The sequence below is a fragment of the Rhinopithecus bieti genome, unplaced genomic scaffold, assembly GCF_001698545.2.
Source record: "Rhinopithecus bieti isolate Rb0 unplaced genomic scaffold, ASM169854v2 scaffold_54056, whole genome shotgun sequence".
Taxonomy (NCBI): Eukaryota; Metazoa; Chordata; class Mammalia; order Primates; family Cercopithecidae; genus Rhinopithecus; species Rhinopithecus bieti.
The window spans coordinates 393,106-418,833 of NW_016821158.1; the positions used below are offsets into that span (position 1 = coordinate 393,106).

A 25,728-nucleotide genomic window follows, 5' to 3' on the forward strand; every position below is an offset into this window, starting at 1 on the left:
AAAAAAAAAAAAAAAAAAAAAAGGTGAGATGTTGCTGGGTGCATAGGGCTTATACCTGTAATCTCAGCACTTTGGGAGGCAAGGCAGGAGGATTGCAAAGCCTGGAGCCAGGAATTCGGTGCCAGCCTGGGCAATACAGCAAGACCCTGTCTTCTACCCCCGCCCCCCAAAAAAAAAAATGAGAGAGAGAGATATTTTAAGAGATTTTAAAATGAGAAAACAATAACTTTCCTATTTAGCCATCTATTTTTCATTTCTGGTGCTTTTCATTCCTTTGTAAAGATTCAATTTTCCATCTGGGATCTTTTTTAGTTTTAGGGGACCTGAAAACTGCACTGAACATTATTTGTAGTGCAGGTCAGACATTACATAATCTCTCAGTTTACCTAGGGGACTTTTTTTTAACTTCATCTTTGAAAGATAATTTTGCTGGGTAAAAAATTCTAAGCTGAGTTTTATCTTCAAATACTTTAAAGATGTTGGTCTAGCCTGGGTGTGGTGGATCACGCCTGTAATCCCAGCACTTTGGGAAGCCAAGGCAGGTGGATTACCTGAGGTCAGGAGTTCGAGACCAGCCTGGCCAACATGGTGAAACCCCCGTCTCTACTAAAAATACAAAAATATCTGGGCGTGATGGCACACGCCTGTAATCCCAGCTACTTGGGAGGCTGAAGCAGGAGAATCACTTGAACCTGGGAGGCGGAGGTTGCAGTCAGCCAAGATTGTGCCATTGTACTCTAGCCTGAGTGACAAGAGCGAAAACTCCGTCTCAAAAAAAAAAAAAAAAAATTGGTCTATTGTCTTCTGGCTTGTGCAGATTCTGGGATGAAGTCTGCTGTCATTCTTCTTTTGCTACGTTTTGTAATGTCTTTTCTTCTGGCTATATTTTTAGCAATTTGATTATGCACGTGCCTTGACATGACTTTCTTTATGTTTCTTCTGCTTAGGTGTTTATTGAGCTCCTTAGGTTTATAGTTTTCATCAAATTTGGAAAAGTTTTGACCATTATGTATTCAAATATTCTTTCTGCCCCCACCCCCATCTCTACCAGGACACTTCCACTCTCTCTGTTGGAAAGACAAAATATTCCCAGCTCTCTGTGAGCTCCAGGAATTGTTCTGTCTACTGTAGCTCTTTCTCCTGCCCCAGGTAGTTTCCTTTCACAGAAATGTGCAGGTCAGTATGCAGCCACAGACTCATGATCAACTCTGTGGATCTCCGGAGAGCTCTCCCCAACCCACCCCTCTCTCTGTGCATCTCCCTGCTCTGTGATACTCTGCCCTGTACATTCTAGCTGCCTTGACCTCCCTGAACTCAGATCTCTGTTTCTTTAATTCATTCAGACTGCTGGATTCTGCCTGGATGTTTGCTTCCCACTTTGCAGCTTGGAAATCGTCTGCAGATAGCTGGTGCTATTGGAGGGCTGATCTAGTTTATGTCCCTCCTCTCAGGGACCATAGTCCTATACTACCTTTTGCCCAATATTTACAAGCTGTTGTTTCATGTATTTTCAGTATTCTGGTTGTTTAAGGTGGGAGAGTAAATCCAGTCTCTCTTGTTCTGTCTTGTTTGGAAATGGAAATCTCATGTGTACCATTTTTTTTTTTTTTTTTTTTTTTTTTTTTGAGATGGAGTCTGGCTCCGTCACCCAGGCTGGAATGCAATGGCACGATCTTGGCTCACTGCAACCTCCACCTCCCAGGTTCAAGTGATTCTCCTGCCTCAGCCTCCTGAGTAGCTGGGATCACAAGCGTGTGCCACTACACCTAGCTGATTTTTGTATTTTTAGATGGGGTTTTACCACGTTGACCAAGCTAGTCTTGAACTCCTGACCTCAAGTGATCCACCCACCTTGGCCTCCCAAAGTGCTGGGATTACAGGCGTGAGCCACTGTGCCTGGCCTCATATATGCTATTTTTAAGAACTTCTGTTAACACCTGTGGAGATGGCCTGTTTATACACAATAGTAAGAATGCAAATTTTCCCACTCAGTTGCTTGATGGATAGGTAGCCATTACTATTTTTGTGTTTACCTGCAAGCTGGCTTTATTGGCTAAGACTGAGCCCGGCAGATTTGTGTTTCTGCAGTCCCTGCTTTAGTAAGGCATGTTACTATGGAAGAAATAGCTGTTGGAAGCATGAACTGTACTTTTTGTGCCTTTCTCTTTCTGCCTGATGTCACCCTTCAGTGAAGGACTACCAGCTGGTCCAGAAGGGAGGAGGACAAGAATGTGGTGACTCTCAGGCCCAGCTGAGCCAATACTCCCAGCACTTTGCCTTTATCACCAGTCACCTTCTGCAAACCAGCATGGACAGCCATTGTCCTGAGGCAGTGGAAGCAACTTGGGTCCTGTCCCTGGCCCTCAAAGGATTGTATAAAACACTAAAGGTAATGGTGAGCTTCTCCAGTTGGCAGTGGACCTGGCTATAATTTGACATCTGCGTGGGGATTAACTAGGAGGAAATGCCATCTGATTTCGATGGATGGTAAACCATAGGATCTTATTTTTAGAAACGCGTGGGCCTTGCGCACAGATAATTTCAAAGAGGAAATACTATTTTCCCGATAGTTGGCTTCTCTGTCTTTCCATTGTTTCAAGGAATCCGATACTACTACTTCATGGGAACACAGCTTTGTCAGATGAAGAGAAAACTTGACTGAAAAGTTTCTCACTTTCCTCTCTAAATGACAACTCCTGTGCTACATCGTAGATGATGAAGGGAAGAAGAGAGGGAGCTAGCATCCTAGGGAATGAGCAACAGGTTTGGCAATTGGAGTGGAAAGAGGTAGACAAGTTAAAAAACTGGGCAATGGCTGGGCGCAGTGACTCACAGCAGTAATCCTAGCACTTTGGGAGGCCGAGGCCGGCGGATTGCCTGAGCTCAGGAGTTCGAGACCAGCCTGGGCAACATGGCAAAACTCCGTCTCTACTAAAAATACAAAAAATTAGCCAGGTGTGGTGGTACGCACCTGTAATCCCAGCTACTCGGGAGGCTGAGGCATGAGAATCATTTGAACCTGGGAGGCAGAGGTTGTAGTGAGCCTAGATCATGCCATTGCCCTCCAGCCTGGGTGACAGAGCAAGACTCCGTCTCAAAAAAAAAAAAAAAAGGCTGGGCAATATTAGGCATGGAGATGAGCACGCTCACTGACTTACGAGAATTTCCAATACCTGAGGCAGAGAAATGATCTTTCAAGGAAACACATGTCAGCTCACTTTTAGGATCATCTTCCCCACAGAGATATCCATGAAAGGAGGAGCTCAGCTGAAAAGTTGAAGGCCGTTCAGCGGAAGACCGATAGGGAGCTCGTGGAGGGCACTCAACACCGCGGGAGCCAGACTCCGCGGCATTTCAGCTCTCATCTACCTGGGAGTTTGTGGTTGTAGAATTGAGACCATTCATCTACTGGTTCTTTTGTTTGTTTGTTTGTTTGTTTGTGGGTTTTCTCTGGCATTTCTTTGTTTGAAACAGCATCTCGCTCTGTTGCCCAGGCTGAAGTATAGACCTGTGATCACGGCTCACTGCAGCCTCAAATGCTTTGCTTCAAGAGGTCCTCTTGCCTCAGCCTCAGTCCCTAGCTGGGACTAACCACAGGCATGCACCACCATGCCCAGTTATTTTTTTTTTAATTTTTAATTTTTTTATTTTTTATTTTTTTAATTTTTTAATTTTTTATTTTTTTTTGAGACGGAGGTCTCGCTCTGCGCCCGGCTGGAGTGCAAGTGGCCGGATCTCAGCTCACTGCAAGCTCCGCCTCCCGGGTTTACGCCATTCTCTGCCTCAGCCTCCCGAGTGGCTGGGACTACAGGGCGCCGCCACCTCGCCCGGCTAGTTTTTTTCTATTTTAGTAGAGAAAAACCCGGGGTTTCACCCGCGTTTAGCCAGGGATGGTTTCTCGATCTCCTGACCTCGTGATCCGCCCGTCTCGGCCTCCCAAGTGCTGGGATTTACAGGCTTGACGCCCGGCCTATTTTTTAATTTTTTTTAGAGACAGGGTCTTGCTATGTTTCCCAGGCTGGTCTTGAACTCTTGACCTTGAGCCATCCTTCCGCCTCCGCCTCTCGAAGTGCTGGGGTTACAGGCATGAGCCATGGTGCCCAGCCTGCTGTGTCCAGCCTGCTGTTTCTTTAGTTCATGACATTTATCACAATGTGCTACTGTTTCCATTGTTTACATTGTAGTAGGAAAGGGAAAATAAACTCCCTAAGGGCAGCAGTCGTTTCTGTCTTTGAATCCTTCATTCAGCAAATATTTGTTGAGCACCAAGGGCCAGATGGAACTGAGTGTGTAGTATTGAGCCAGAAAGAAGGTCCCTGCTCTCCTGGAGCTTACGGTCTGACCAGCAAGAGAGACAACAGGCAGCCTGCAAGAAAAACTGCTGTGGGTCAAAAAAAGCCTTACTCTAGTAAAATTTGAACTGATAGATAAGGAGTCAGCTTTGGGAAAACTGGACAGAGCATTCCACGCGGAATGAGTAGCAAGCTCCAGGCCTCAAAATGGAACAAGCGTGGTTGTCAAGGAGCAGAAAGAACACCTCCCAGACTTCAGGATAATGCAGGAGAGGGGGTGCGCAGCCAGAGAAGCAGGCAGGGACCTTGGTCTCTGTCAGCCATGATCAGAGGCTTGGATTTTAGCCTAAAGAGCACTGGACAGCTTTTGGAAGTTAGAGCAGCGGGGTGTGACATAAAATAGGCTTCATTCAAAAGTATGTGTTGAATGAATGAATGAATGAGTGAATGAACAGACTGAGTTATAGCTAAGATCGTACCTTCTTCACTCCAAGGCAGTCACAAATCGTTCTTTTTCTGCTTGGCAGGCTCACGGTTTTGAAGAGACCCATGCTACCTTCCTTCAGACCGATTTGCTGAAGTTGCTGGTGAAAAAATGCAGCAAAGGGACTGGCTTTAGTAAAACGTGGCTCCTCCGGGACCTGGAAGTAAGAGACGAGAGGGACTCCTGCTCCTCTTTCCTGGTGCAGATGTACTGGCCTAGGAGTTAGAAGCGTCAGCGAGTTCCAGTTGCTTCTGCCCTGTGCACGCTCATTTAGTACAGTGTTTGAAACTCCCTTGCTTCTGTATTCCCTTTCGGAAATAGGGATTATGACACCTGTCTACCCCTGTCAGGGAAAATGAATTTAATGTTTGTTCAAAGAACAGTGGAAGAGAAGCGTTTTATGGAAACACATGATTAACCATTATATCATGGTAATAAAGTATACCCTTGAATTTTTATGCCCTTTAAAGTTGCTTTCAGCCAAAATCAGCCTCTAAATTTGTCCTCACTTACGTTTATTTTTATGTAGGATTTTAGTTGATCATTGTAATTTTATTAATGTTCCCCTTAGACCTTAGAGTTTTCTTAGCGGAACTATTGTGGTTCCCTGTGGACTTTTCTGTGCCCAGTGCCAGCTTTAGGCCCAGGAAAGGCTGCTGCCACATAGGAGGGAGTGAGTGGCCATTCACAACCCAGCAGAGGCTGGAACCTGCAGAAACAGCTCTCAGTTGCCAGAAGAGGGTTTGGTTAGGTTTGAGGAAAATATGCTAAAACATATTAGTGGATAATTTGGAGAGTATTTGAACTTTTATTCTTAGGGGATATTTTAAATTAAAATTTTTTATTATTAGAACCACATTGCAGAAAACTTTATAAAAGGAAAAAGAAGAAGACCTCCAAACTCTACGTCGTAAACACAGCTGCCATTAGCATTTGGTGTATTTTCTCCTTCTTGTTTTGTTTCTATGCATTTCACGGTGCATGTGTAAATCTAGACTGCATCGTGAGCATCTTATTCAAAGAAACTGATGGCATGTGGGCTTCTTTCTAGGTTTTGATGTAGTTTTCATGACATTTTTTATGGATACATATGATACATGAAGGTGGCTTTCCGTTTTTTTGCTATTAGTGCCTCACTGAGCGTATTATGAAAATAACTTTGTACAATTTTACGTTATTCGTAACAGATGAGTTGCTGAGTGAAAGCATATGAGCATTTCCCTAGCTCTTTACATTTTGCCAAAAGAAGTTCTAAAATGGATGATAGCAGTTTATACCATCTGTAGGAAAGTTAATAAACACAAAGGTCCCCATAATGTTCAGTTAGTATTTCTTTGGTTACAAAGTATAATTAAACATACATTCGTGTTTCTTTTCTAATTTCACGTTCTTCAAGTAAATTCTGATGTCTTAAAATGGTTAGGCCCAATATTTTCATGATTAAAGGACTGTACCGTCTTCCCGCCCACTAAGTGCTCACATTCAGCTGGATTTTCTTTCTGTGTAGATTTTGTCCATCATGCTGTACTCCTCAAAAAAGGAGATGAACGCTTTGGCTGAGCACGGAGACCTAGAGCTGGACGAGCGAGGGGACCGAGAGGAAGAGGTGGAACGGCCAGTCAGCAGCCCTGGCGACCCAGAGCAGAAAAAGCTGGACCCCCTTGAGGGCCTGGATGAGCCCACCAGAATATGTTTCCTGGTGTGTTCTTCAGTCATCATGTGGCTTGGGAGGGGCTTCTGAGGGATGACTTCTCTTTGGCCCGGGCCACGTTTCAGCCTAAACATGAAAACGCTTCCGTCGGCTGTCCTGAGAATTTACTTCCTAAAGACTCAATCTATGTTGTGCAGAATTGATCCAGAAGAACAGAAAAGCCCCACAGCAATAGTTCTTAATATATTGGGTTATAAACTCAAAAGCTTTAGGTCCTCTCTCCCCATAAAATACACATTCAAATATGTATGTAAAATTTTGCATGAATTTCCAGGGCTTACTAAAGCCCTAAGGCTCATCCATGAACTTTCTACAATAGTTCCTTCCTCATAGTTTCTCAGAAATACACTCTTAGCTCCCCTAGGTAATCTGTTCTTCCTCAGAATAATATGAAAAGGATGAGGGCTTGGACTTCAGAAGTTGGAATTAAATGAAGAGTAAACAGAATGTAGGGTAGAATGTCAGAAAAACCAAGTCCCAGCCAGGCAGAGTGGCTCACACCTATAATCCCAGCACTCTGGGAGGGTGAGGCAGGAGGATCGCTTGAGGCCAAGAGTTCAAGACCACCCTGGGTAACTTAGCAAGACTCTGCCTCTACAGAAAATAAGACTAGTCAGGTGTGGTGGCATGCACTGTAGTCCTGGCTACCCAGGAGGCTGAGGCAGGAGGATCACTTGAGCCCAGGAGTTCCAGGTTACAGATTTTGCAAGAAAGTTTGCATCCCCTGCCACAGAGCATACATGCATTTCTGTATCCATGAATAAGTGAAAGCTATGAATCCAGTTGGCACAATACAGAAAATGATAATGTCATTGATACTAACAGAAAGACTACTCTGATCAACATTGCTGACAAGTTTTAAGTGCAGGTTAAAACTCTTGCCTTTCTAAGCTTTTGGTACTCAGTGGTATGAGCTATGATCACACCACTGCACTCCATCCTGGGCAACCAAGTGAGACCCTGTGTCAAAAAAAATCCAAAGGCCGGGCGCGGTGGCTCAAGCCTGTAATCCCAGCACTTTGGGAGGCCGAGGCGGGCGGATCACAAGGTCAGGAGATCGAGACCATCCTGGCTAACACGGTGAAACCCCGTCTCTACTAAAAGTACAAAAAACTAGCCGGGCGAGGTGGCGGGTGCCTGTAGTCCCAACTACTCGGGAGGCTGAGGCAGGAGAATGGCGTGAACCCGGGAGGTGGAGCTTGCAGTGAGCTGAGATCCGGCCACTGCACTCCAGCTTGGGCAACAGAATGAGACTCCGTCTCAAAAAAAAAAAAAAAAAAAAAAAAAAATCCAAAGAAAATACCGTGCCCATATATGTGCTAGTTGTCAAACTTGAGTGTAAAATGGTTATAGAGACGCTAGCCGTGAATACGATGTGGTAAGTATCTACTGTTAGCACTGCATTTTGTTGATAGGATATTTCTTTGGGGTTTTAGTGTTTTATAATTTCCTTTGAAGTTACAATCCTAATGTAGGTGTTACAGTCCATGTTTTAGTGCTTACAATTGTATATGCTTTTTAAACTACCCATATAATGTTCCTCAATTATAACCTGTGGAAGCTTTTGCTATATTATCTTCTCAGTTTTGAGTTCAGTTTATCAATACGGTATTGAAGCACTTTTAATGGTTCTTGTCTGCGTCTTCCCCGGACCTCCAGATGGCTCATGATGCCCTCAATGCCCCTCTGCACATTCTTCGGGCCATATACGAACTGCAGATGAAAAAGACAGATTCTTTCTTCCTGGAGGTTCAGAAGAGGTAAGGGACATTTCGGTGCAGCTGAAGTGTGGCCAGGGAGAGCACATGTGAGGGCGGGAGGGTGTGCGCCTCCTGGCAGCGGCCTCTGGATCGATGGACACTCCGACAGGCCGGGAAGCAGTTGCTAGTCCTTTGTAAGGCGAGGTGGGATGTGACCTGTGCTGCATTACCTGGATCATCTTTGAAGTGCACTGTGGTTCCTCTTTAAAACTGATGTTTGTAGTCTGCCTCTGAGAAGTAAGTTTCTGAGAGGAAACTTATTTTACAGACGCAGAAAATAGGCAGGCACCAAAATGTCTCTTGTGTGTAATCCCAGGGAGCAGATAGCGCAGAACAGGAACTTCTGCTCAAGAGATTTTTAAAATTAAGAACATACCCTTTTTCTTGGCCAGGAAGTTCAGAGCTAGTTCTTGGGCCCAGCTTTTTAATTTGGGTAGAACTTTACATATCTGCAATCTAGTCTCTTCCTCCATCCCCTATATCCTCATTTTGACTTCTTATTCTAACTGTAAATTCTCATTTAATTTGTCTTTTATTTTACATTTCATATGTCTCTTTTATGAGTTTCGTACATACTGCCTAAAAGCCTTTGTGAAATGAAGCAGGGTTGCATTAGTTAGGGTACAGTCTAAGCTGTTGTAACTAAGAAACAAGAAATATAATGGATCAGGGCAGTAGCATGTGTTTTTCTCTCACGTAACAGTCCAGAGGTGGGCAGAGTCTGGGGTGGGTGACAACTGTGCTCCACAGAGTGACCCAGCAGTCCCAGCGTTCTCATCTGTGGAGTGGAAGCTTGCTCGGCCACCCCACCTCTCGGCTCTAGCCCAGAGGAAAGGGGGAAGGTGGAGAAGGGAGTGCACCATTAGTCCAGTAGACTCCAGAGGCGGGACACCACTTTGCTCACCTGCACTGCCCAGAACCCAGGGGCATCACCACGTCTAGCTGCTAACCATGTCTCTCGCTGGGTGGCGCTAGCTCTTGCTAAAATTCTAGGGAGCTTTAGAGAGACAGAAGGGGCCACCAAGTTTCAGCCAAAGTCGTCCAGCTGTTCAGACTGCGTTGAAATGAGGCAAACACCAGGCTGTAACCGCTCCAGCTGTTTCTGTACTTCTGTTTTCTGTGTGTCATTTTCATTTTTCTGTTCATAAACCTCCAACCACAGCATGGAGTCACTCTGAACCCATTTTGATTCAAGAGCTGCCCATTTCAGGGATCACTCTTTGCTCAGTGAAACTCTGTTAAATTGTCTTTAAAAAAAGAGAGAAGGGGAGTCCAGGCGTGGTGGTATGAGCCTGTAATCGCAGCTATCAGGGAAGCTGAGTCAGGAGGATCGCTTGAGCCCAGGAGTTCCAGTCCAGCCTGGGCAACAGCTTCGACACGTCATCTCTAAAAACATAAATTTAAAAAAAATGTGTTTTTAATGAAAATAAAACATTAATAACATTTAAATTAATTTAAAAAATGAAAAAGATAGAAAAGGAGAATGGATTTTGCAGGAGAGTTTGCATCCCCTGCCCCAGAGCATGCATGCATTCTGTATCCATGAATTAGTGAAGGCTGTGAATCCAGTTGGCAAAACACAGAATACGATAATGTCATTGATACTAACAGAAAAACAACTCTGATCAACATTGCCAACAAGTTTAAGTGCAGGTTAACACTCTGGCCTCTGTACACTGTTGGTACTCAACTTTGTGCTGCCTTTCTTCAGGTTTGATGGTGACGAGCTCACCACAGATGAAAGGATACGGTCCTTGGCTCAGCGGTGGCAGCCCAGTAAGAGTCTGAGGCTGGAAGAGCAGAGCGCCAAAGCTGTGGATACAGACATGATTATCCTGCCATGCTTGGTATGTCACCCCACCTTGGACCCAAAGTGTCCGCACCCCATCCCCCACCCCATAGCACCACTATAAGAAGGCTAGACCTCTGTAATGGTGGGCTTGGATTTGCAGTCCCGGCCTGCACGCTGCGACCAAGCCACTGCTGAATCGAACCCTGTGACCCAGAAGCTGATCTCCAGCACAGAGAGCGAACTGCAGCAGAGCTATGCCAAGCAGCGCCGTAGCAAGAGCGCCGCCCTCCTGCACAAGGAGCTGAACTGCAAGAGTAAGAGGGCTGTCCGGGACTACCTCTTCCGAGTGAACGAGGCCACGGCTGTCCTGTATGCCCGCCACGTGCTTGCATCCCTGCTCGCCGAGTGGCCTAGCCACGTGCCAGTGAGCGAGGACATCCTGGAGCTCAGTGGCCCTGCCCATATGACCTACATTTTGGATATGTTCATGCAGCTGGAAGAAAAGCACGAGTGGGAGAAGGTAGTTATGCAGACTGAGCTTGTGCTCACCCACCAGGTTCTTCCTCTGCCCCACAGGCTTCCTCCAGTGAGTGCTTCCTGGAGCGAGGCTACCTGTGTGGTTGTGCGGCTCCCTGACAGGTGTAAATGCAGCAAAGGTAGGGCCACTGTATCCTCTCCCAAGGATTGGGCTAGTGAGGAACTCAGGGGCCCTGAGCGCAATTTCCAGCTGAACCAGAAAGCTTTGTTGCCATCTTCCCAGTTTCCAAGTGCAGAAATCTTGAGGCATATTCGGTAGCTCCTTTTTGATCCTATCCCTCACCCACCTTCACACACAAACACACAGTCCATGAGGAAGTTCATTTGGCCTCTCAGCCTTGCTTTGCCCATCTGAGAACTGTACCAGACCCGGCCTTGCAGCCCTGCAGGTGCTGGCAGGCTTGCTCTAGCATATCTGTCTTTCGGAAGGAAGAAAGGGAGCCATCCTGCCTTTACTAGGCCCTTGCGTGGACATGTCCTCCCCCGGTTCTTCCCACCTAGAGCTCCCAACTCTGCACCTCACTCTAGACATCGATCACATTGTGTGGTCATTATTTATCCATAGGCCAATCCACCTGCTTGGCTGGGGACTCCTTCAAGGACCAGGACCCTTTATGACTGGTTCTGTTAGTTCTTTCAGACCACCTCTAAGCATTATCATTCTGAAAGGGCTTCAGTGTCCTGATTGACAGCAACAGCCTGGTCCATTGAGAGGCTGGTGGAGTTGTTTTTGGGTGATGGAGTCACAGAGGCTCGTCCTAGGTCTAAGATGATGCCAGCACCTTTGGGTGGGTCTTGGGTTGAAGTAAACTGTCCCTTCTTCCTGATGCCACTAGCAGGCCCTGACCTTATCTGTCTGCTTCTTACCAGATCCTGCAGAAAGTGCTCCAGGGCTGCCGAGAGGACATGCTGGGGACCATGGCCCTGGCTGCCTGCCAGTTCATGGAGGAGCCAGGAATGGAGGTGCAAGTGAGGGAATCGAAACACCCATATAACAACAACACCAACTTCGAGGTAGGGCCTGGGGCTAGCAGGCCCTGTAAGGGCTACTGAGTGGCAGAAACCTCATCAGTCCCCTGGACAGCAAAGACCTGTCCAAGAAAGCGCTTCCTTGAACAAACTGCAGTCTACCTCCTTGAGGCCAGGGATTCTATACAAGCAAGTCTTCTCTTCTCCGGGCCTTGCTTGTTTTAATAGGAGAAAATGGGCCACCTCGTCCTGCAGGAGAGCTTTACTTTCCCTGCAGCAAGCTCCTGAGAGTGAGTCCTTGGCTTCACAGTGAGACAGTGAGTCTGAATGTGGTCCAGGTTGGACCCTCACTCTTCAGCTGCCTCCTAATGACCTGCCCACACCTTGGATACTATAGCCCCTTTTTAAATTTCCCATAACTGAATCAAAGTCTCATCTTTTCCATCCTTAACTTTGTATCTGGGCAGGGAGGTAGGCATTTTGATGAGGCAGGAATGGGGCAGCCTCTGTTATTCTCATTGACTTAAGGCCATGTATATCCTTTAGCGCTTTTTTTTTAGATGGAGTCTCACTCTGTCGCCCAGGCTGTGGAGTGCAGTGGTGTGATCTCAGCTCACTGCAACCTCCGCCTCCCGAATTCAAGTGATTCTCATGCCTCAGCCTCCCTAGTAGCAGGAATAAAGGCACCTGCCACCACGCCCAGCTAATTTTTGTATTTTTAGTAGAGACGGGGTTTTACCATGTTGGCCAGGCCTGCCTCGGCCTCCCAAAGTGCTGGGATTACAGGCATGAGCCACGTTACCTGGCCCCCATTAGCACTTTTAAAAATGTTGGAGAGAAAACAGAAATGTTGGAGTTGCCCAGGCATCTGCTTCCGAGTAGAAGGTACCTGCAGCAGCAAAGGTGGATGATGAAAACCGATTTAGAACTGGGTTATTGGCCATCTGAGATTTTGTTTTTCAGAAGTATAACCTCCTAACTGCCTTCCTTCCAAGTCTCTTCTCTCGCCATGTTCCTGCGCTCCAGCCCCACTCCCTTGGTCCCACACAGGCACATGTGGTCAGCCACCAGGTTCGACCCCAAAGAGGTCTTGTCTTCTCCACTGATCCTAGACACCTGTTGTCCTTCTCTGGCGTTCCTGCTGCTGCTACTTTCTGATTTCCTCACTTTTGCCTCAGCCCAGCCTTGCTCCATACCAGCTGTCAGTGATGCTACACCGTGCAAGCCTCACCAAAGCTTTCCAGGGTTTTCCCTATTCAGAGTCTTACTGCCTCATTTTCATGCCCAGGGCCTTCAGTGTCTGCCCCTGCCAGCCTCTCTGGGGTCATGTCTTGTCCCTGTTCCTGCTTCCCAAGCATATGTGCCCATGTAGCACACCCTTTACTCCAAACATGCCAAGCTCCTTGCCATTCCCTGAACGTGCTAGACCTTCACAGGGCTGTTCCCCTGTCTGAAACGCACCCATGCACTCAGGTCCACCTTGCCTCCCACTCCTGTCTTCTCCTGGCAGGGTCCTCCTGTCCTCTTCACTCTTCACAGCAGCCTGACCCTCCTTCTCTGGGGCCCCGTGTCGCCTGCCCCACTGTGCATCCCTCGCACTGTATTTGCAGTCCGTGCATGCTCCTCGCCCCAGCTGGACTGTGCACTCCTGGAGGCCAGGGCTGTGGTTCACTCATTCTCATGCACCCAGGTCCAGCGCAGGACTCGGCCTGGGGCAGCTGCAGTCCGTGTCTAGTGAGCACATCGACAGAAGTGTTCTCCATTTCCCCTCTCTAGGACAAAGTTCACATTCCTGGTGCCATCTACCTCTCAATCAAATTCGACTCTCAGTGCAACACAGAGGAGGGCTGTGACGAGTTAGCCATGTCCAGCAGTAGTGACTTCCAGCAAGACCGCCACAGCTTCAGCGGGTCTCAGCAGAAGTGGAAAGATTTTGAACTTCCAGGTAGTGAAACAGATACTCGATTAGATAGGTTCTTCACAGGCAGTGTTTCAACTTCATACTGAGAAGGGACCTTACTGGAGAATGTTGAAAGGGGTTTAATAGCTTTCATCCGAAACGCCTCTGCTGTCGTTCCCTGTTGCTGCAGTTCCTGACCTGCCTCTGACTCTTGTGTGCCTAGGAGACACTCTGTATTACCGCTTCACCTCCGACATGAGCAACACCGAGTGGGGCTACAAATTCACCGTGACGGCCGGACACCTGGGGCGGTTCCAGACAGGTGTGTGCTCTGGGCTTTGCGTTCGCACCATCTGCCTGCCAGGGACACTCCATGGCTGTGGGTGCCATGATGTCACTGATCTTGGTTAAATTCAAAGCAGGTACTTGTCTCTCACGCTTTCCAAATTTGTCTCACAAGCCCCACACCTGTCACTCCTGAATGTGATTTCATTGGCTTAGTTGTAAACTTGAATGGCCAGCTATGAGAGGCGTTCTGTCAGGGCATTTTGAAAAAAGGAGGAACTGAAAATATGACCCCTGTGTCATTTTTACAAGAGCCTTAATTTCAGCCAGAATGTAAATGATCGCAGTTATTTCATCCTATTGATTAAAATTTGAGCAGTTTATAAAATGCAGAATTCTTAACGTACACAATTGTTACACTTTATATAATAATATTACTTATTACATGTCTCTGTTTGTATATCTGTGTTTTGGGGTGTTGGCCAGGATTCGAGATTTTGAAACAGATGTTGTCAGAAGAAAGGGTTGTGCCTCATCTCCCATTGGCAAAAATTTGGGAATGGCTGGTGGGCGTGGCCTGTCGCCAGACTGGCCATCAACGATTAAAAGCCATCCACTTACTTCTGAGGATTGTGCGATGCTGCAGCCACAGGTAAGCAGTGTCCTGGATGGGAGCCCTTTGCCAGGCATACATATCCCCGCTCTGTGGCTGGCCCTTTCATGCTGTCAGTGGTGTCTTTGATGAAAAGACATTTGTGGTTTTAATGTCTTCCAGTGTTTCAGCCATTTGCTTTATGCTAGCATTCTTGGTGTCTTGTTTAAGAAATGTTTGCCAGGCCGGGCGCAGTGGCTCAAGCCTGTAATCCCAGCACTTTGGGAGGCCGAGACGGGCGGATCACGAGATCAGGAGATCGACACCATCCTGGCTAACACGGTGAAACCCTGTCTCTACTAATAATACAAAAAAACTAGCCAGGCGAGGTGGCGGGCGCCTGTAGTCCCAGCTGCTCGGGAGGCTGAGGCAGGAGAATGGCGTAAACCCGGGAGGCGGAGCTTGCAGTGAGCTGAGATCCGGCCACTGCACTCCAGTCCGGGCGACAGAGCGAGACTCCGCCTCAAAAAAAAAAAAAAAAAAAAGAAAGAAATGTTTGCCTTACTCAAAGGTCATGAAGATATTTCCTTTGTTATCTTCCAGAAACTCGTTTTTCCTTTCACACTTAGAGGACTGTCTACCTGGAAAGCATTTGAGTGTATGACAGAAGGGGTAGGCATCAAGTTAGTTTTGTTCCATGTGGATCTCCATTTGACTCGATAGGTTTTTTTTTTTTTTTTTTTGAGACAGAGTCTCACTCTGTCATGCAGGCTGGAGTGCTGTGGTGTGACTATAGATCAATTTGATGAGAATCAAGATCTTTAGAACACCAAGTCCTCTAATCCACAGCCATTATATATTCTACTTATATTCCTCTATTGTTTAGGTCTTAGTAATATTGTATAGGTTTCTATGTAGTGGACTTAACATTTTGTTAAATTTATTACTAGATATTTAATATTTTTGATACTATAATTGGTATTTTTTAATTTTAGCTTTGTTTTTTGCTGATATACAATTAATTTTTGTATATTGCCCTTATATCCAGTGACCTTACTAAATTTGTTCATTCTAAGACTATGCAGATTATTTAGTGTACAGTCGTGTCATAATGTAAATAAATGTTATTTCTTCCTCTCAGTGCTTAGACACTGTTCTTGCCTTTTGCACTAGGTAGGACATATAGTGTTGAATTGGGGATTGTAGACATAATTGCCTTAGTCCTCATCTATGAGGGAAGGTAGTAGTGACTGTGTGTGCCATACATGTTGTCTACTTGGCCCCCACCCTCCTTCCTTAGAACCCTACCTGTCAGAAGCTCATTCTTCCTCTTTCCTGCATTTCCAAAGCACACAGACACACAGAATGCCAGCCAGAGTGCGTTGATGATATTTGAAGTAACAGGTTGTCTTCTCATGGAATATGGAACTGTCATTAAAATAACAAAGGACTCTGAAAGTCAGGGGAGAGAACATGATGGCTGGTATAGTCAGTCCATAGGCAGCGTGGAGAGAGAAGGGAGAGCTGGGCATGCTTGCTGTTACCCCCATGTCCTCATACGCAGACAGGATCACTTAGCCCCACACAGGCTTAGCTCTGTTCACTTGAGCGTCGAGTCCAGTAAGAACAGTCTGGTTGAGCAGTGCTTATGAAACATGGAACATCTCCATGGTCTCCTGGCTGGTGGGCCCTTCTTACCTGCAGCAGGAAGGAAGACTTGTGCCCCTGCCTGCAGTCTGCTGGCCATTGGCAACCTTCTTTCCAGTGGGGACACCCCTGCACCCTCTGTCCCGAGCCCGGAGGGAACTCCCAATATGCCTTGCCACCCTAGCCTCTTTCATGTGTGCTTCTCGTAGAGTGAGAGGGGGCCTGCCTGAGGGCTTGGCCTGGAGGCCACACACGAGGGGCAGTCCTCAGGGGAGGGACCTTCTCAGCTCGCAGGTACATTTTACCTCACATGCTGATGCTTCTCTGAAAACCCAGCTGGAAAGCTATCAGAATTTTCCTGTTTGTTTTGTGAAGATTTATTCCTCTGGGAAAAAGAGATTGGCTTCAGGATAACAAATATACACAATGATTTTCAAGTCATAAGAGAAAAGCAAATTTTTTTAAAAAAGCAAAATCCAACATTATGTAATTATATATAGCCATATAACAAGTTCTAGAATATTATTTATTTCATAATTTTCTTCTTCAAAGGATATTGAGTTGGAATTAAAGCAAAGGACAGCCTCCCTCTGAGTAAAATGAAAAAAAAAAAAAACCTCAGTTCATTCTCTCAGCAGGCGTTCTGCTTTATTTAGGGAAAAGCTTTCTGCCCGGGCAACCTTGCAAGCATCTTCTTCTGTTTCATAAGCCGAGCCGAAAATCGTAACAATGGTAGTCATCATTATTTTATTTTATTTTATTATTTTTTGAGACAGAGTCTCGCTCTCTTGCCCAGGCTGGAGTGCAGTGGCACCATCTCAACTCACTGTGGCCTCCACCTCTCGAGCTGAAGTGATCCTCTCCCCTCAGCCTCCTGAGTAGCTGGGACTACAGGCGTATGACACCACACCCAGCTAATTTTTCTGTTTTTTGTAGAGACGGGGTTCACCATGTTGCCCAGGATGGTCTCAAATTCCTGGGATCAAGCAATCCCCCGACCTTAGCCTTCCAAAGTGCTAGGATTGTAGGTATGAGCCACTGCTCCTGACCATCTTTTTTTTTCTTTAATTTTTTTTTAGAGGTGGGGTCTTGTTCTGTTGCCCAGGCTAGAGCGCAGTGGCACCATCATAGCCACTGCAGCCATGAACTCCTGGGCTGCAGTGATCCTTCCACCTCAGCCTCTTGAGTAACTAGGACTGCAAATATGAGCCATCACATTTGTCGGAAGTGTTCTTTTCTGATTATTAAAGCAGTGAGCATTGTAGAAAACCTAGAAAGCTGATAGGGTCAACTGCTGATGGCATCTTTTGTTATGTCTGTTTACTGTTGTTTTTCATATGCATTGAGAAAAGACTGTATATGCAGGTTATTTTTGAATTTTATTTTGTATATGTAGTTTTACATCTTGCTTTTTTTCTTTTTTCTTTTTTTTTTTTTTGAGACAGTCTCACACTGTCACCCAGGCTGGAGTGCAATGGTATGATCTTGGCTCACTGCAGGCTCCACCTCCAGGGTTCAAGCGATTCTCCCGCCTCAGCCTCCCTAGTAGCTGGGACTACAGGCGTCCGCCACCACACCCAGCTAATTGTTTTGTATTTTTAGTAGAGACAGGGTTTCACTATGTTGGCTACTCTCGAACTCTGACCTCATGATCCGCCTACCTCGGCCTCCCAAGGTGCTGGGATTACAGGCATGAGCCACTGCGCCCGGCCACATCTTGCTTTTTTTCATTTAATATTTATCTTGAGATGAGTTCCCACTCTCATTGGAAAGTCTTCATAGCCTTTTTTTTTTTTTTTAAACACAATATCTCACTCTGTTGCCCAGGCTAGATTACAGTGGCACAATCATGGCTTACCGCAGCCTCCAATTTCTGGGCTCAAACGATCCTCCCACCTTAGCCTCTCGAGTAGCTTGGTGCCATCACGCCCAGCTAGTTTTTTCTTGTTTGTTTTTTGTTTTTTTGGTTTTTTAAAATTTTTTGTAGAGACAGGGTCTCACTCTGTTTCCCAGGTTGGTCTCCAACTCCTAGGCTGAAGTGATCCTCCCACCTCAGCTTCCCAAAGTGCTGGGATTACAAGTGTGAGCCACCATGTCTAGCCCATAACATCCATTTTTGAAGATGCACATGAGCACACGTCCAGACCTCCTGTTCCCTTGGAGCCTGGTTTTGAAGTTTAGGTTCTGCCCCTTTCTTTGCTGTTGGTGACTATTTGTGGCTGTTTTGTGGGGAGCATAGGTGAGACTACTTTATAATCACTTGTACCAGCTGTGGGAGAGGGAGGGTCTGAACTGTGTGGTTCCTGCCAACTGTCAGCCATGTGACCTTGGCGTGGCCCTCACTGAACTGACCACCTCCGGGGCTCCTCCCGCAGTGACCTGTGTGACCTTGCGCTGTTGAAGCCCCTGTGGCAGCTCTTTACCCACATGGAGTACAGCCTGTTTGAGGACGTGACACAGCCTGGCATCCTCCTTCCCCTGCACCGTGCCCTCACTGAGCTCTTCTTCGTCACTGAGAACCGTGCCCAGGTGAGGCCTGAGGTGTGGGCAGGGAGCCCGGTGCCTCCGTGTGTGTGTGCTCCCTCTGCTACCCAGGGCAGAAGTCGCCGCCCCATCTGAGCCTGAGTGGCAGGGGTCTCGACAGGCCACACAGGACAGGCGTGGCTGAGAGTCTGAGGCTCTCGCCTCTCCCAGCCCTGGGAAACCCTCAGGTCAGCTCTGAGATTGCTTATTTTGTCAGGCCTAGAGCCAGTGGGGGAAAACCGCCTGGGATCAGCCCTGGACAGCAATGAGTTTTGGAAAATAAAATGATGGGTTATTTCTGCTTCCTCCTCTTTTTTCCCTCCCCTTAGCACAATAGACTCATTGAATGTGGGAGCTGAAAGGGCCTTTCAGAGTTCTGTAGCTTCCCTCTCCTTTCACACATGAGGAAACTGGCCTCAGGAGGGGTCCCGGCCTGCTCACCCAAGGGCAGGTGGAGGCAGAGGCGGCCCCGGCACTGGGCACCTGGCTTCTGCCAGTCAGCCTCCTGCTGGGGTTCTGAGCAAGGCAGTGCCACGCGGTGCCAGGCGGAGTGAGTAGCGTCCACCCGCGAGAGGCTTCTGCTTTCACAGGCGGGTGTCCCAGGTGGTCTGGGAGAGCTGCACTGTGCATCTGACAGTGTTGCTCACAGCCCCTGCTCTCTCTGCAGGAGCTCGGCGTGCTGCAGGATTACCTGCTGGCCCTAACAACGGACGACCACCTTCTTCGCTGTGCGGCACAGGTACTCTCTCCACCCCAATAGAGCTGGCCCCCAGGCTTGGGTGCCACCATCTCACCATTGCCAGGGCAGAGAAGGTCTGCGCATTGCGTCTGAGTAGGACAGAATCCACCTGGAGGTTACACAGAGCTTGTTCCAGTTCTGTGACTGCACTTCCTCCTGGTGCTCAGAGAGCACGCATGAGCCCCATTTATCAGAGTCACTCACTCTAAACTGTGGGGTCAGAAGAATTTGTGTCTTTAAAACCAAAACAACCGATGCCTTAAATTTAGTTTGGCTGATTCTCGAAGTTTCCATGGAGTTAGATTTCACATATTTTTAGATGTGAGTTGCTTCTCTGGTAGCGGAACTCCTCTTCTGACAGCTGTTTGGTCTCAGGATGCTTCACGCTTTCCACTGACTGGAGCTCAGAAGGCTTTTGGGTGTGTGTATTATACATATATCCATATGTGCCATTAGAAATGAGATTTTCGATTTAAAAAGTAAGCAAAAGTTTAAACCTTTACCTTTTTTTTTAAGTAGTGAACCCATTTCATGTTAACATGAATAACATGTCTTGTGAAAAACAAGTCAAACTTTTCAAAGCGAAGTAATTACTGAGTGCTCTGGGACAAATAGGTGACCAAAAAAGAAGAAAGGAATGCCCGCAGAGGGTGGCGCTGTGCTCCATCCCTGCAGACCCCTCATGTCTGCTCATAGAAGACAGCTGGATTCTCATGTCTGCTTCTGCAGTCAGTCAGATCACACGTCAGGCTCTGGAACACTCCACCGTATACTCAGGAGAAGGAAAGTGCAAAATGAACCTTGCAGACCCCGAAAGGGTCTCGGGAGTCCCCTGGCCCCAGACTACATTTTGAAAACCTTGGACTCCTTGAATATCATAATGTGTGTGGCCCAGCACCCCCAGAAGACAGCTAGGGACACTGAGGCTCACAGGGTTACCCGTGGGTGGACACCCGGCCGGGACACCCAGCCAAGAGCCCTGCTTGAGCGCGGCGCTCTGTCCTTTGGACGTATTCTCCAAACACACTGCCCTTTTGCAGGAAAAGGGTTGTCTTTCCTGCCATAGGCTTTGACGTGTACGCTCGGAAGTGGGAATGCCCCCAGCTCATACCAAAGAGTTTGTGAATTCACCTGAGACCTGTAGGCAGAGTAAAAACTCCCTTACCCCCAACAGCTACCTACCAACATTGCCACCCCAGGTTTCATGACACCATGTAACGAAATTTCGGTATTTGCCCATCCTGGCCCCAAAGCTCAGCATGGCGGCTTGCCTGTGGGTGGGTCCCTTTTGCTGCCCCTGTCCAGTCTCCATTTCCTCCTTACCCTCTTCTGGCCCTCCCCACAGCCTGTCAAGTGTACTGCACCAGTGTCCTGACATTTCTCCCTGACACCTCTCCCTGCCAACCCCCTCTTCCTCCCTTGCCCACCTCCACCTTCTTGCTGCCCAGACCCTGAAGGCCTGACGGACCCGGCCTTGCCTCCAGGGCATCTGAGTGCCCTCCTGGCCCTGTTTTCTCTACTCCCTCTGGTCCCCAGCGCTGGGTGTTCATTTCCTGTGAGTGCCATGCCCTTCCCCACCTGCATCTTTGCACCGTTTTCCCCGGAGTGTTTTCCCAGACCTCTGCGGACAGCCTTCTGAGCCCCGCACTGGGACTGCCTCCCTGGACAGTGATGGTTCCTACCTGCATTTGGAGCTCTCACGTGCTCTTAAAAGCATTTTCTCTCTCCCTCCACCCTGCGGGCCTCTGGGGGAGGGGAACACATCTGGTTCATCTCAGGCCCCCCTCCTCCGTCCCCTCGTCCTCAGTGCTCACCTGAGGGTCTTACCAGCACTCAGTGAACAAGGGAGTGGCTCCTGACACTGGCGACAACTCTTTTTCCCTCCACAGGCTCTGCAGAACATTGCTGCCATCAGCCTGGCCATCAACTACCCAAACAAGGCCACCCGCCTCTGGAATGTGGAGTGTTAGTCCTTGGGGTGGCGTCTTGGTGTGGCGCGTGGGACTAGCTCATCTGCCACAGGGACTTTAGAGCAGACGGCCAGCCTCATTCAGGAACACTCCTGTAGCGCCAGTACCCAGCTCTCCTTGAGCTGACTTCCACTCCAGTTTGGATGCCAAGCAGCCATGTCTCCAAGAGCTCCTGTGCATAGGCTAGACACAAGCACAGGCTGTAGCATGTTGAAAATAAGCCAAGCAGTATAGAATGCCTCAGAAAGGGTGGGCAGGGGGGCCTTGAGAAGGTTGAGAGACCAGCCTTCTCCAGAGGCTGTCCCTGCAGGAGCCATGGGCCTGGGAAGACTTGGAAGCAGCCTCTCAACTGGTTTCTGTCTCACTTGCCTTCAGAGGGAGGCACAATCCACCTAGATCCACCCTTCCAGCAAGACCCCCAGCGGCTGCCCAGCCTGGGAGCACCTCTTTGCTTTTCAAACCAAACCAAAACTGGCGAGAGCCCCTCCTGGCCATCACCGATCCCCAAGCATCCAGTACAGAACCAGGCATCAAGCTAGCTCCCTGCACGGCCGTGCCCTCCCAGAGAACTCCTTGAGAAGAACAAGTGCCCTTGGGGACAGCCGGCAGGCGCCCCTGTACGTCCGCTCACGCGCCAGGCAGCACCACCACAGTTTGTCAGTTGTTTTGACATATTTCAGTTTCCACCTCACGTTTTTAGAGCAGAACCACACGGTCTCCCTGGAGGGGCTCAAGGGCATGACTGGGGACTGACCGTTCTGTGAAAGTAGCAGAATGTGAGGAGCACGCGTGAGCTTCTATACCTTGAAGATGATCAGAGGACATCTTATAAGAGTAAAAACCCACATCATTTTATTTCTGCTTGACAGTCATGGTGGTCTGTCATACCCACCTCTGGGACTCTGCGTGGCTGTTTGGCTGTCACTTGTAGCAATAACGGCATTAGTTCTAGTCAGTGCTGTTTTACATTTTTCTTTTGATGGGTTTAGTCTTGCACTGGAGTGCCGATGGTGATTCTCCCTCCAGAGCCACGCTTGGGAACATGAAGCAAGCCTGGCATGTGGGCTGTGTGCTGGCCTTAGTGGACCCGTGGGGATGGAGCACGCCTTTAGGGGCAGTGTCTAGGCCGGAAGCACGTGCCACCACACAGTGCCAGAGCCAGAGAAGGGGCCCCACCACCAAGGCCAAGCTTGACCAGGTTGGCATTGCCATGACCCAGTGTGCCCCGTGGCCTCTGAAGACCCCTCTCTGCTGGGTTTGCAGGGATCTGGATTGCAGGGGCCGGAGTCTGCAGGTCTGGAAGCCTCTTCCTGTAAGAGCACTTTTGCCTGGTGGGTCAGGACTCCAAGGTGCAGCAGGCTTCACAGCCCTACAATTAGGTTCTTAGCTAAGCCCCTGAGTTCTGGTAGAACCATCCCGGGGCGGGCGGAGGGTGGGATTCAAGGGAACACAGGAACACATGGGGCAGGTCCTGGAATTCGGTGGCCTGAGGACTGAGGGCATCGCCTGGTGGAAAGGCCTGGCCAGGTTCCCGTGGCTTGGTACCTGAATGGGCAGGTGCTGCTGGCTCCGTAGAAACCCTTTTCCCATCTTTTGCTGTTTGCCAAACCAACCTTGCTTTGGGAGCTGCCTGCACCCCCGCCCCCCCCAGGGAAGGCCCCATCTTCTGCGCCCCTCAGACCCGAGGAGGTCTCCCAGTGAGGAGTTTGCCAAGAGGGGGACTCACAGGAAACAAGGCTTGGTGCTTGGGAGGGAGGCCCTGCTGCGTGCTCAGACTCAGCCAACCTGGAAGGTAGAGGAGGAGATAGCACCACCCACGACCCTCCACACCCCAGACCCCGAGTAAAGCGGGCAGCAGGGCAGGAGTCACCCCTTGTGGCAGTGGCCGCCGCTGTACTCCATCCTCCCGTCGGGAAGATCAGCTGTAAATAAACGCTGGGCTCTTCAGAGCACCTGTCCGCCCACTGCCCTTGCTGTTCTGGGCTCCTTCGCTGCAGTTCCCGGGAAACAAGCCTGAGTCTGCCCGCATCCGCGACGGCTCCGCCCGGCCGCTTCTGTCTCCGGCCACCGGGTGGCGCTGCCGAGCCAGAGCCGCCGCGTCCCGAGCTTTCCAGGAGCCCCAGGCCCCGAGGAGGCGAAGCCCGCAGAGCAAAGGTGGAAACACGTGCCTACGCTGTAAAGAAATCCTGTTCCAGAGCATACCTGTTGTACAAACAGACACTGTTCCTAACGAGAGGAGTGACGTATTTTCATCACCGTTTTTAATTTGTTTTCTTACGGGTTTACGATTTTGAATTTTTCTTATTTGGTTGAAAGAATTTTGATTCTATCAACCTGAGTTCAGCCTGTAAAAAGGATGTTAAGCTGTGGGTAAAATATGCAAACGAAGAGAAATATATTGTACAAATTCTATATAATAAGGTACGCCTGTGTGTGGACTCGTCTCTCCCCCGCCGCCCCGCCGTCTCTCTTAGAGCTCAGGCGTGGAGTTTACGCCGCGCCCAAACGGATGCGAGGCGGACACTCGGGGCTCAGGGCTGAAAGGAATGGAGAGCTGATGTAGCCCTTCCTCCAGACCATCCTCCGCCCAAACCCAAGCCCGCAGTCCCCGCCCCTTGCCCGGCAATCCCAGGGCTTTGGTTCAACCCCCAGCCCCGTGCGGCCATCCAGAGGTTTCCACGCATGGCGCCGTCCCTTCGGGGCCTCTGCTCTGCAGCCAGGCACCCCTGGCCCCACCGCCCGCCGTGGACCGCTCTGGTAGCCCGCAGGACACTGCGGAGCCCGGAGGAGGAAGGCAGGGCCCCAGTCAGTGCGCCGGCTGCCCTGCAGGGACTGGCTGCCTTCCCGCCGGCCTCTGGACCCTGCCTCTGACCCAAGTGTGGCCCGAGGTTTACCTGGGCCTCCCGCTTCCTCCTCCCTCCAGCCTCTGCTTTGCCACGCGCTGCTCTGTCCCCTTCCCAGAGGCATTCTGAGGCTGAGGATTGTCGGGTAAATTACAGAAGAGTGCCTTCTTGGCGGGGGCTGCACTTAACCAACCTTTGAGGCCCATTTGTTCCAGCCCCGCAGTCTGACACATCCCCAAAAGCCCCAGACTGCTTTCAGGGGAGCCCCAGTCAGGGCCTGGACCCATCCTCAGCCCTCACCATCCCTCAGCCCAGAGAGAAACCGGGTTCAGCCTGAGACTCAGCAGAACCGAGTGCTCCCAGGCCTGTGCCACTCCCGAGGCGCTCTCTAGGGCCTAGTGCTAGAGATATTGATGCCCTCCCTGCCTCACCTTGTCCCGGAGCACGCTGGGGCTTCACTCTGAAAAGCAGGCGTGTCCCTCTGAGCCCTGCCCGGCTGGTGTGAGTAACGTCACTGCTGAGACTAAGCCAGCACCAGCGGACTAAGAAGAAGGGTACAGAGCCAAGGCAAGTTGAGCCCAAGCTTTTAGAACTGAAGAGAAACACGGAGTTCCACCAGCTGAGCCTCATTTGATGGAGAGGCAGAAGCGGTGGGAGGCCAGCCTCGAACCACCCAGGAGGCAGGTGGAGAGCCCAGACCCGCAGCCATGGCTGCAGCACAGAGGCCCACCCACTCAATACATGCCCTCCACAGACCCAGCGCCAGGGTCTTCATGCTGAAGCACCAGTGAGCAGCCCAGGCACTCAGACGGAAGCCAAGTCAAAACGGCCTGGCTGGGTGCCGTCTCACGCCTGTAATCCCAGCACTTAGGGAGGCCAAGGCGGGTGGATCACCTGAGGTTGGGAGTTCGAGACCAGCCTGACTAACATGGAGAAATCCCGTCTCTACTAAAAATACAAACTTGGCCTGGCGTGGTAGCGCGTGCCTGTAATCCCAGCTACTCGGGAGGCTGAGGCAGGAGAATCGCTTGAACCCGGGAGGCGGAGGTTGCAGTGAGCTGAGATGGCACCATTGCACTCCAGCCTGGGCAACAAGAGTGAAACTCTGTCTCAAAAAATAAATAAATAAAGCACGGCCCTGTGGCTTCCCTAGCTGCCATCTCCTACCCCTCCCCTCTTTCCCTGCTGACAAAATCCAATTTTTTGCAGGTGGCGACTATGCATAGTTTAATCTCAGGAAAGGTAGGACTTTCTACCAGCTCATGAGGAAAGTCATGATTGATTTAAGTCCTCCCCGCTCCCCTACCCTGCCAATAAGCTCACTTCTGTGTCCCAGCCCTTCTTTCTGTGAGGCCGTCAGAGGCGTCTGAACCAGAGCAACTCCATGTTGAATAGGGGCTGGGTAAAATAAGAATGAGACCTACTGGGCTGCATTCCCAGATGCTTAGACATTCCGAGTCACAGGATGAGACAGAAGGTGGGCACAAGATACAGGTCATGGAGGCCCTGCTGATGAAACAGGTTGCAGTAAAGAAGCCAGCCAAAATACCAAAACCAAGATGGCCACAAGAGTGACCTCTGGTCGTCCTCATTGCTACACTCCCACCAGCGCTGTGACAGTTTACAAATGGCATGGCAATGTCAGGAAGTTACCCTATATGGTCTTAAAAGCAGAAGCATGAAT

General features: G+C 49.2%; 1 protein-coding gene and 1 pseudogene across 3 annotated transcripts in view; both read left to right on the forward strand.

Moving 5' to 3' along the window:
• The window catches only part of ZZEF1 (zinc finger ZZ-type and EF-hand domain containing 1), a 147,380-nt gene extending 123,755 nt beyond the window's left edge, over positions 1–23,625 (forward strand). For both annotated transcript variants that reach the window (XM_017860195.1, XM_017860196.1), the window contains 13 exons: positions 2,190–2,389; positions 4,820–4,939; positions 6,284–6,475; positions 8,147–8,247; positions 9,959–10,094; positions 10,200–10,559; positions 11,447–11,590; positions 13,322–13,490; positions 13,669–13,767; positions 14,217–14,382; positions 18,345–18,498; positions 19,160–19,231; positions 21,121–23,625. In XM_017860195.1, coding sequence (XP_017715684.1) covers positions 2,190–2,389; positions 4,820–4,939; positions 6,284–6,475; positions 8,147–8,247; positions 9,959–10,094; positions 10,200–10,559; positions 11,447–11,590; positions 13,322–13,490; positions 13,669–13,767; positions 14,217–14,382; positions 18,345–18,498; positions 19,160–19,231; positions 21,121–21,201 — 1,994 coding nt within the window. In that variant the 3' untranslated portion in view covers positions 21,202–23,625. The remainder of the gene's footprint in view (positions 1–2,189; positions 2,390–4,819; positions 4,940–6,283; positions 6,476–8,146; positions 8,248–9,958; positions 10,095–10,199; positions 10,560–11,446; positions 11,591–13,321; positions 13,491–13,668; positions 13,768–14,216; positions 14,383–18,344; positions 18,499–19,159; positions 19,232–21,120) is intronic.
• Positions 22,155–23,625, forward strand: LOC108520717 (uncharacterized; annotated as a pseudogene). Its single transcript, XR_001882986.1, has one exon. The product of XR_001882986.1 is annotated as an uncharacterized LOC108520717 (transcript).
• Positions 23,626–25,728: the final 2,103 nt, after the last annotated feature.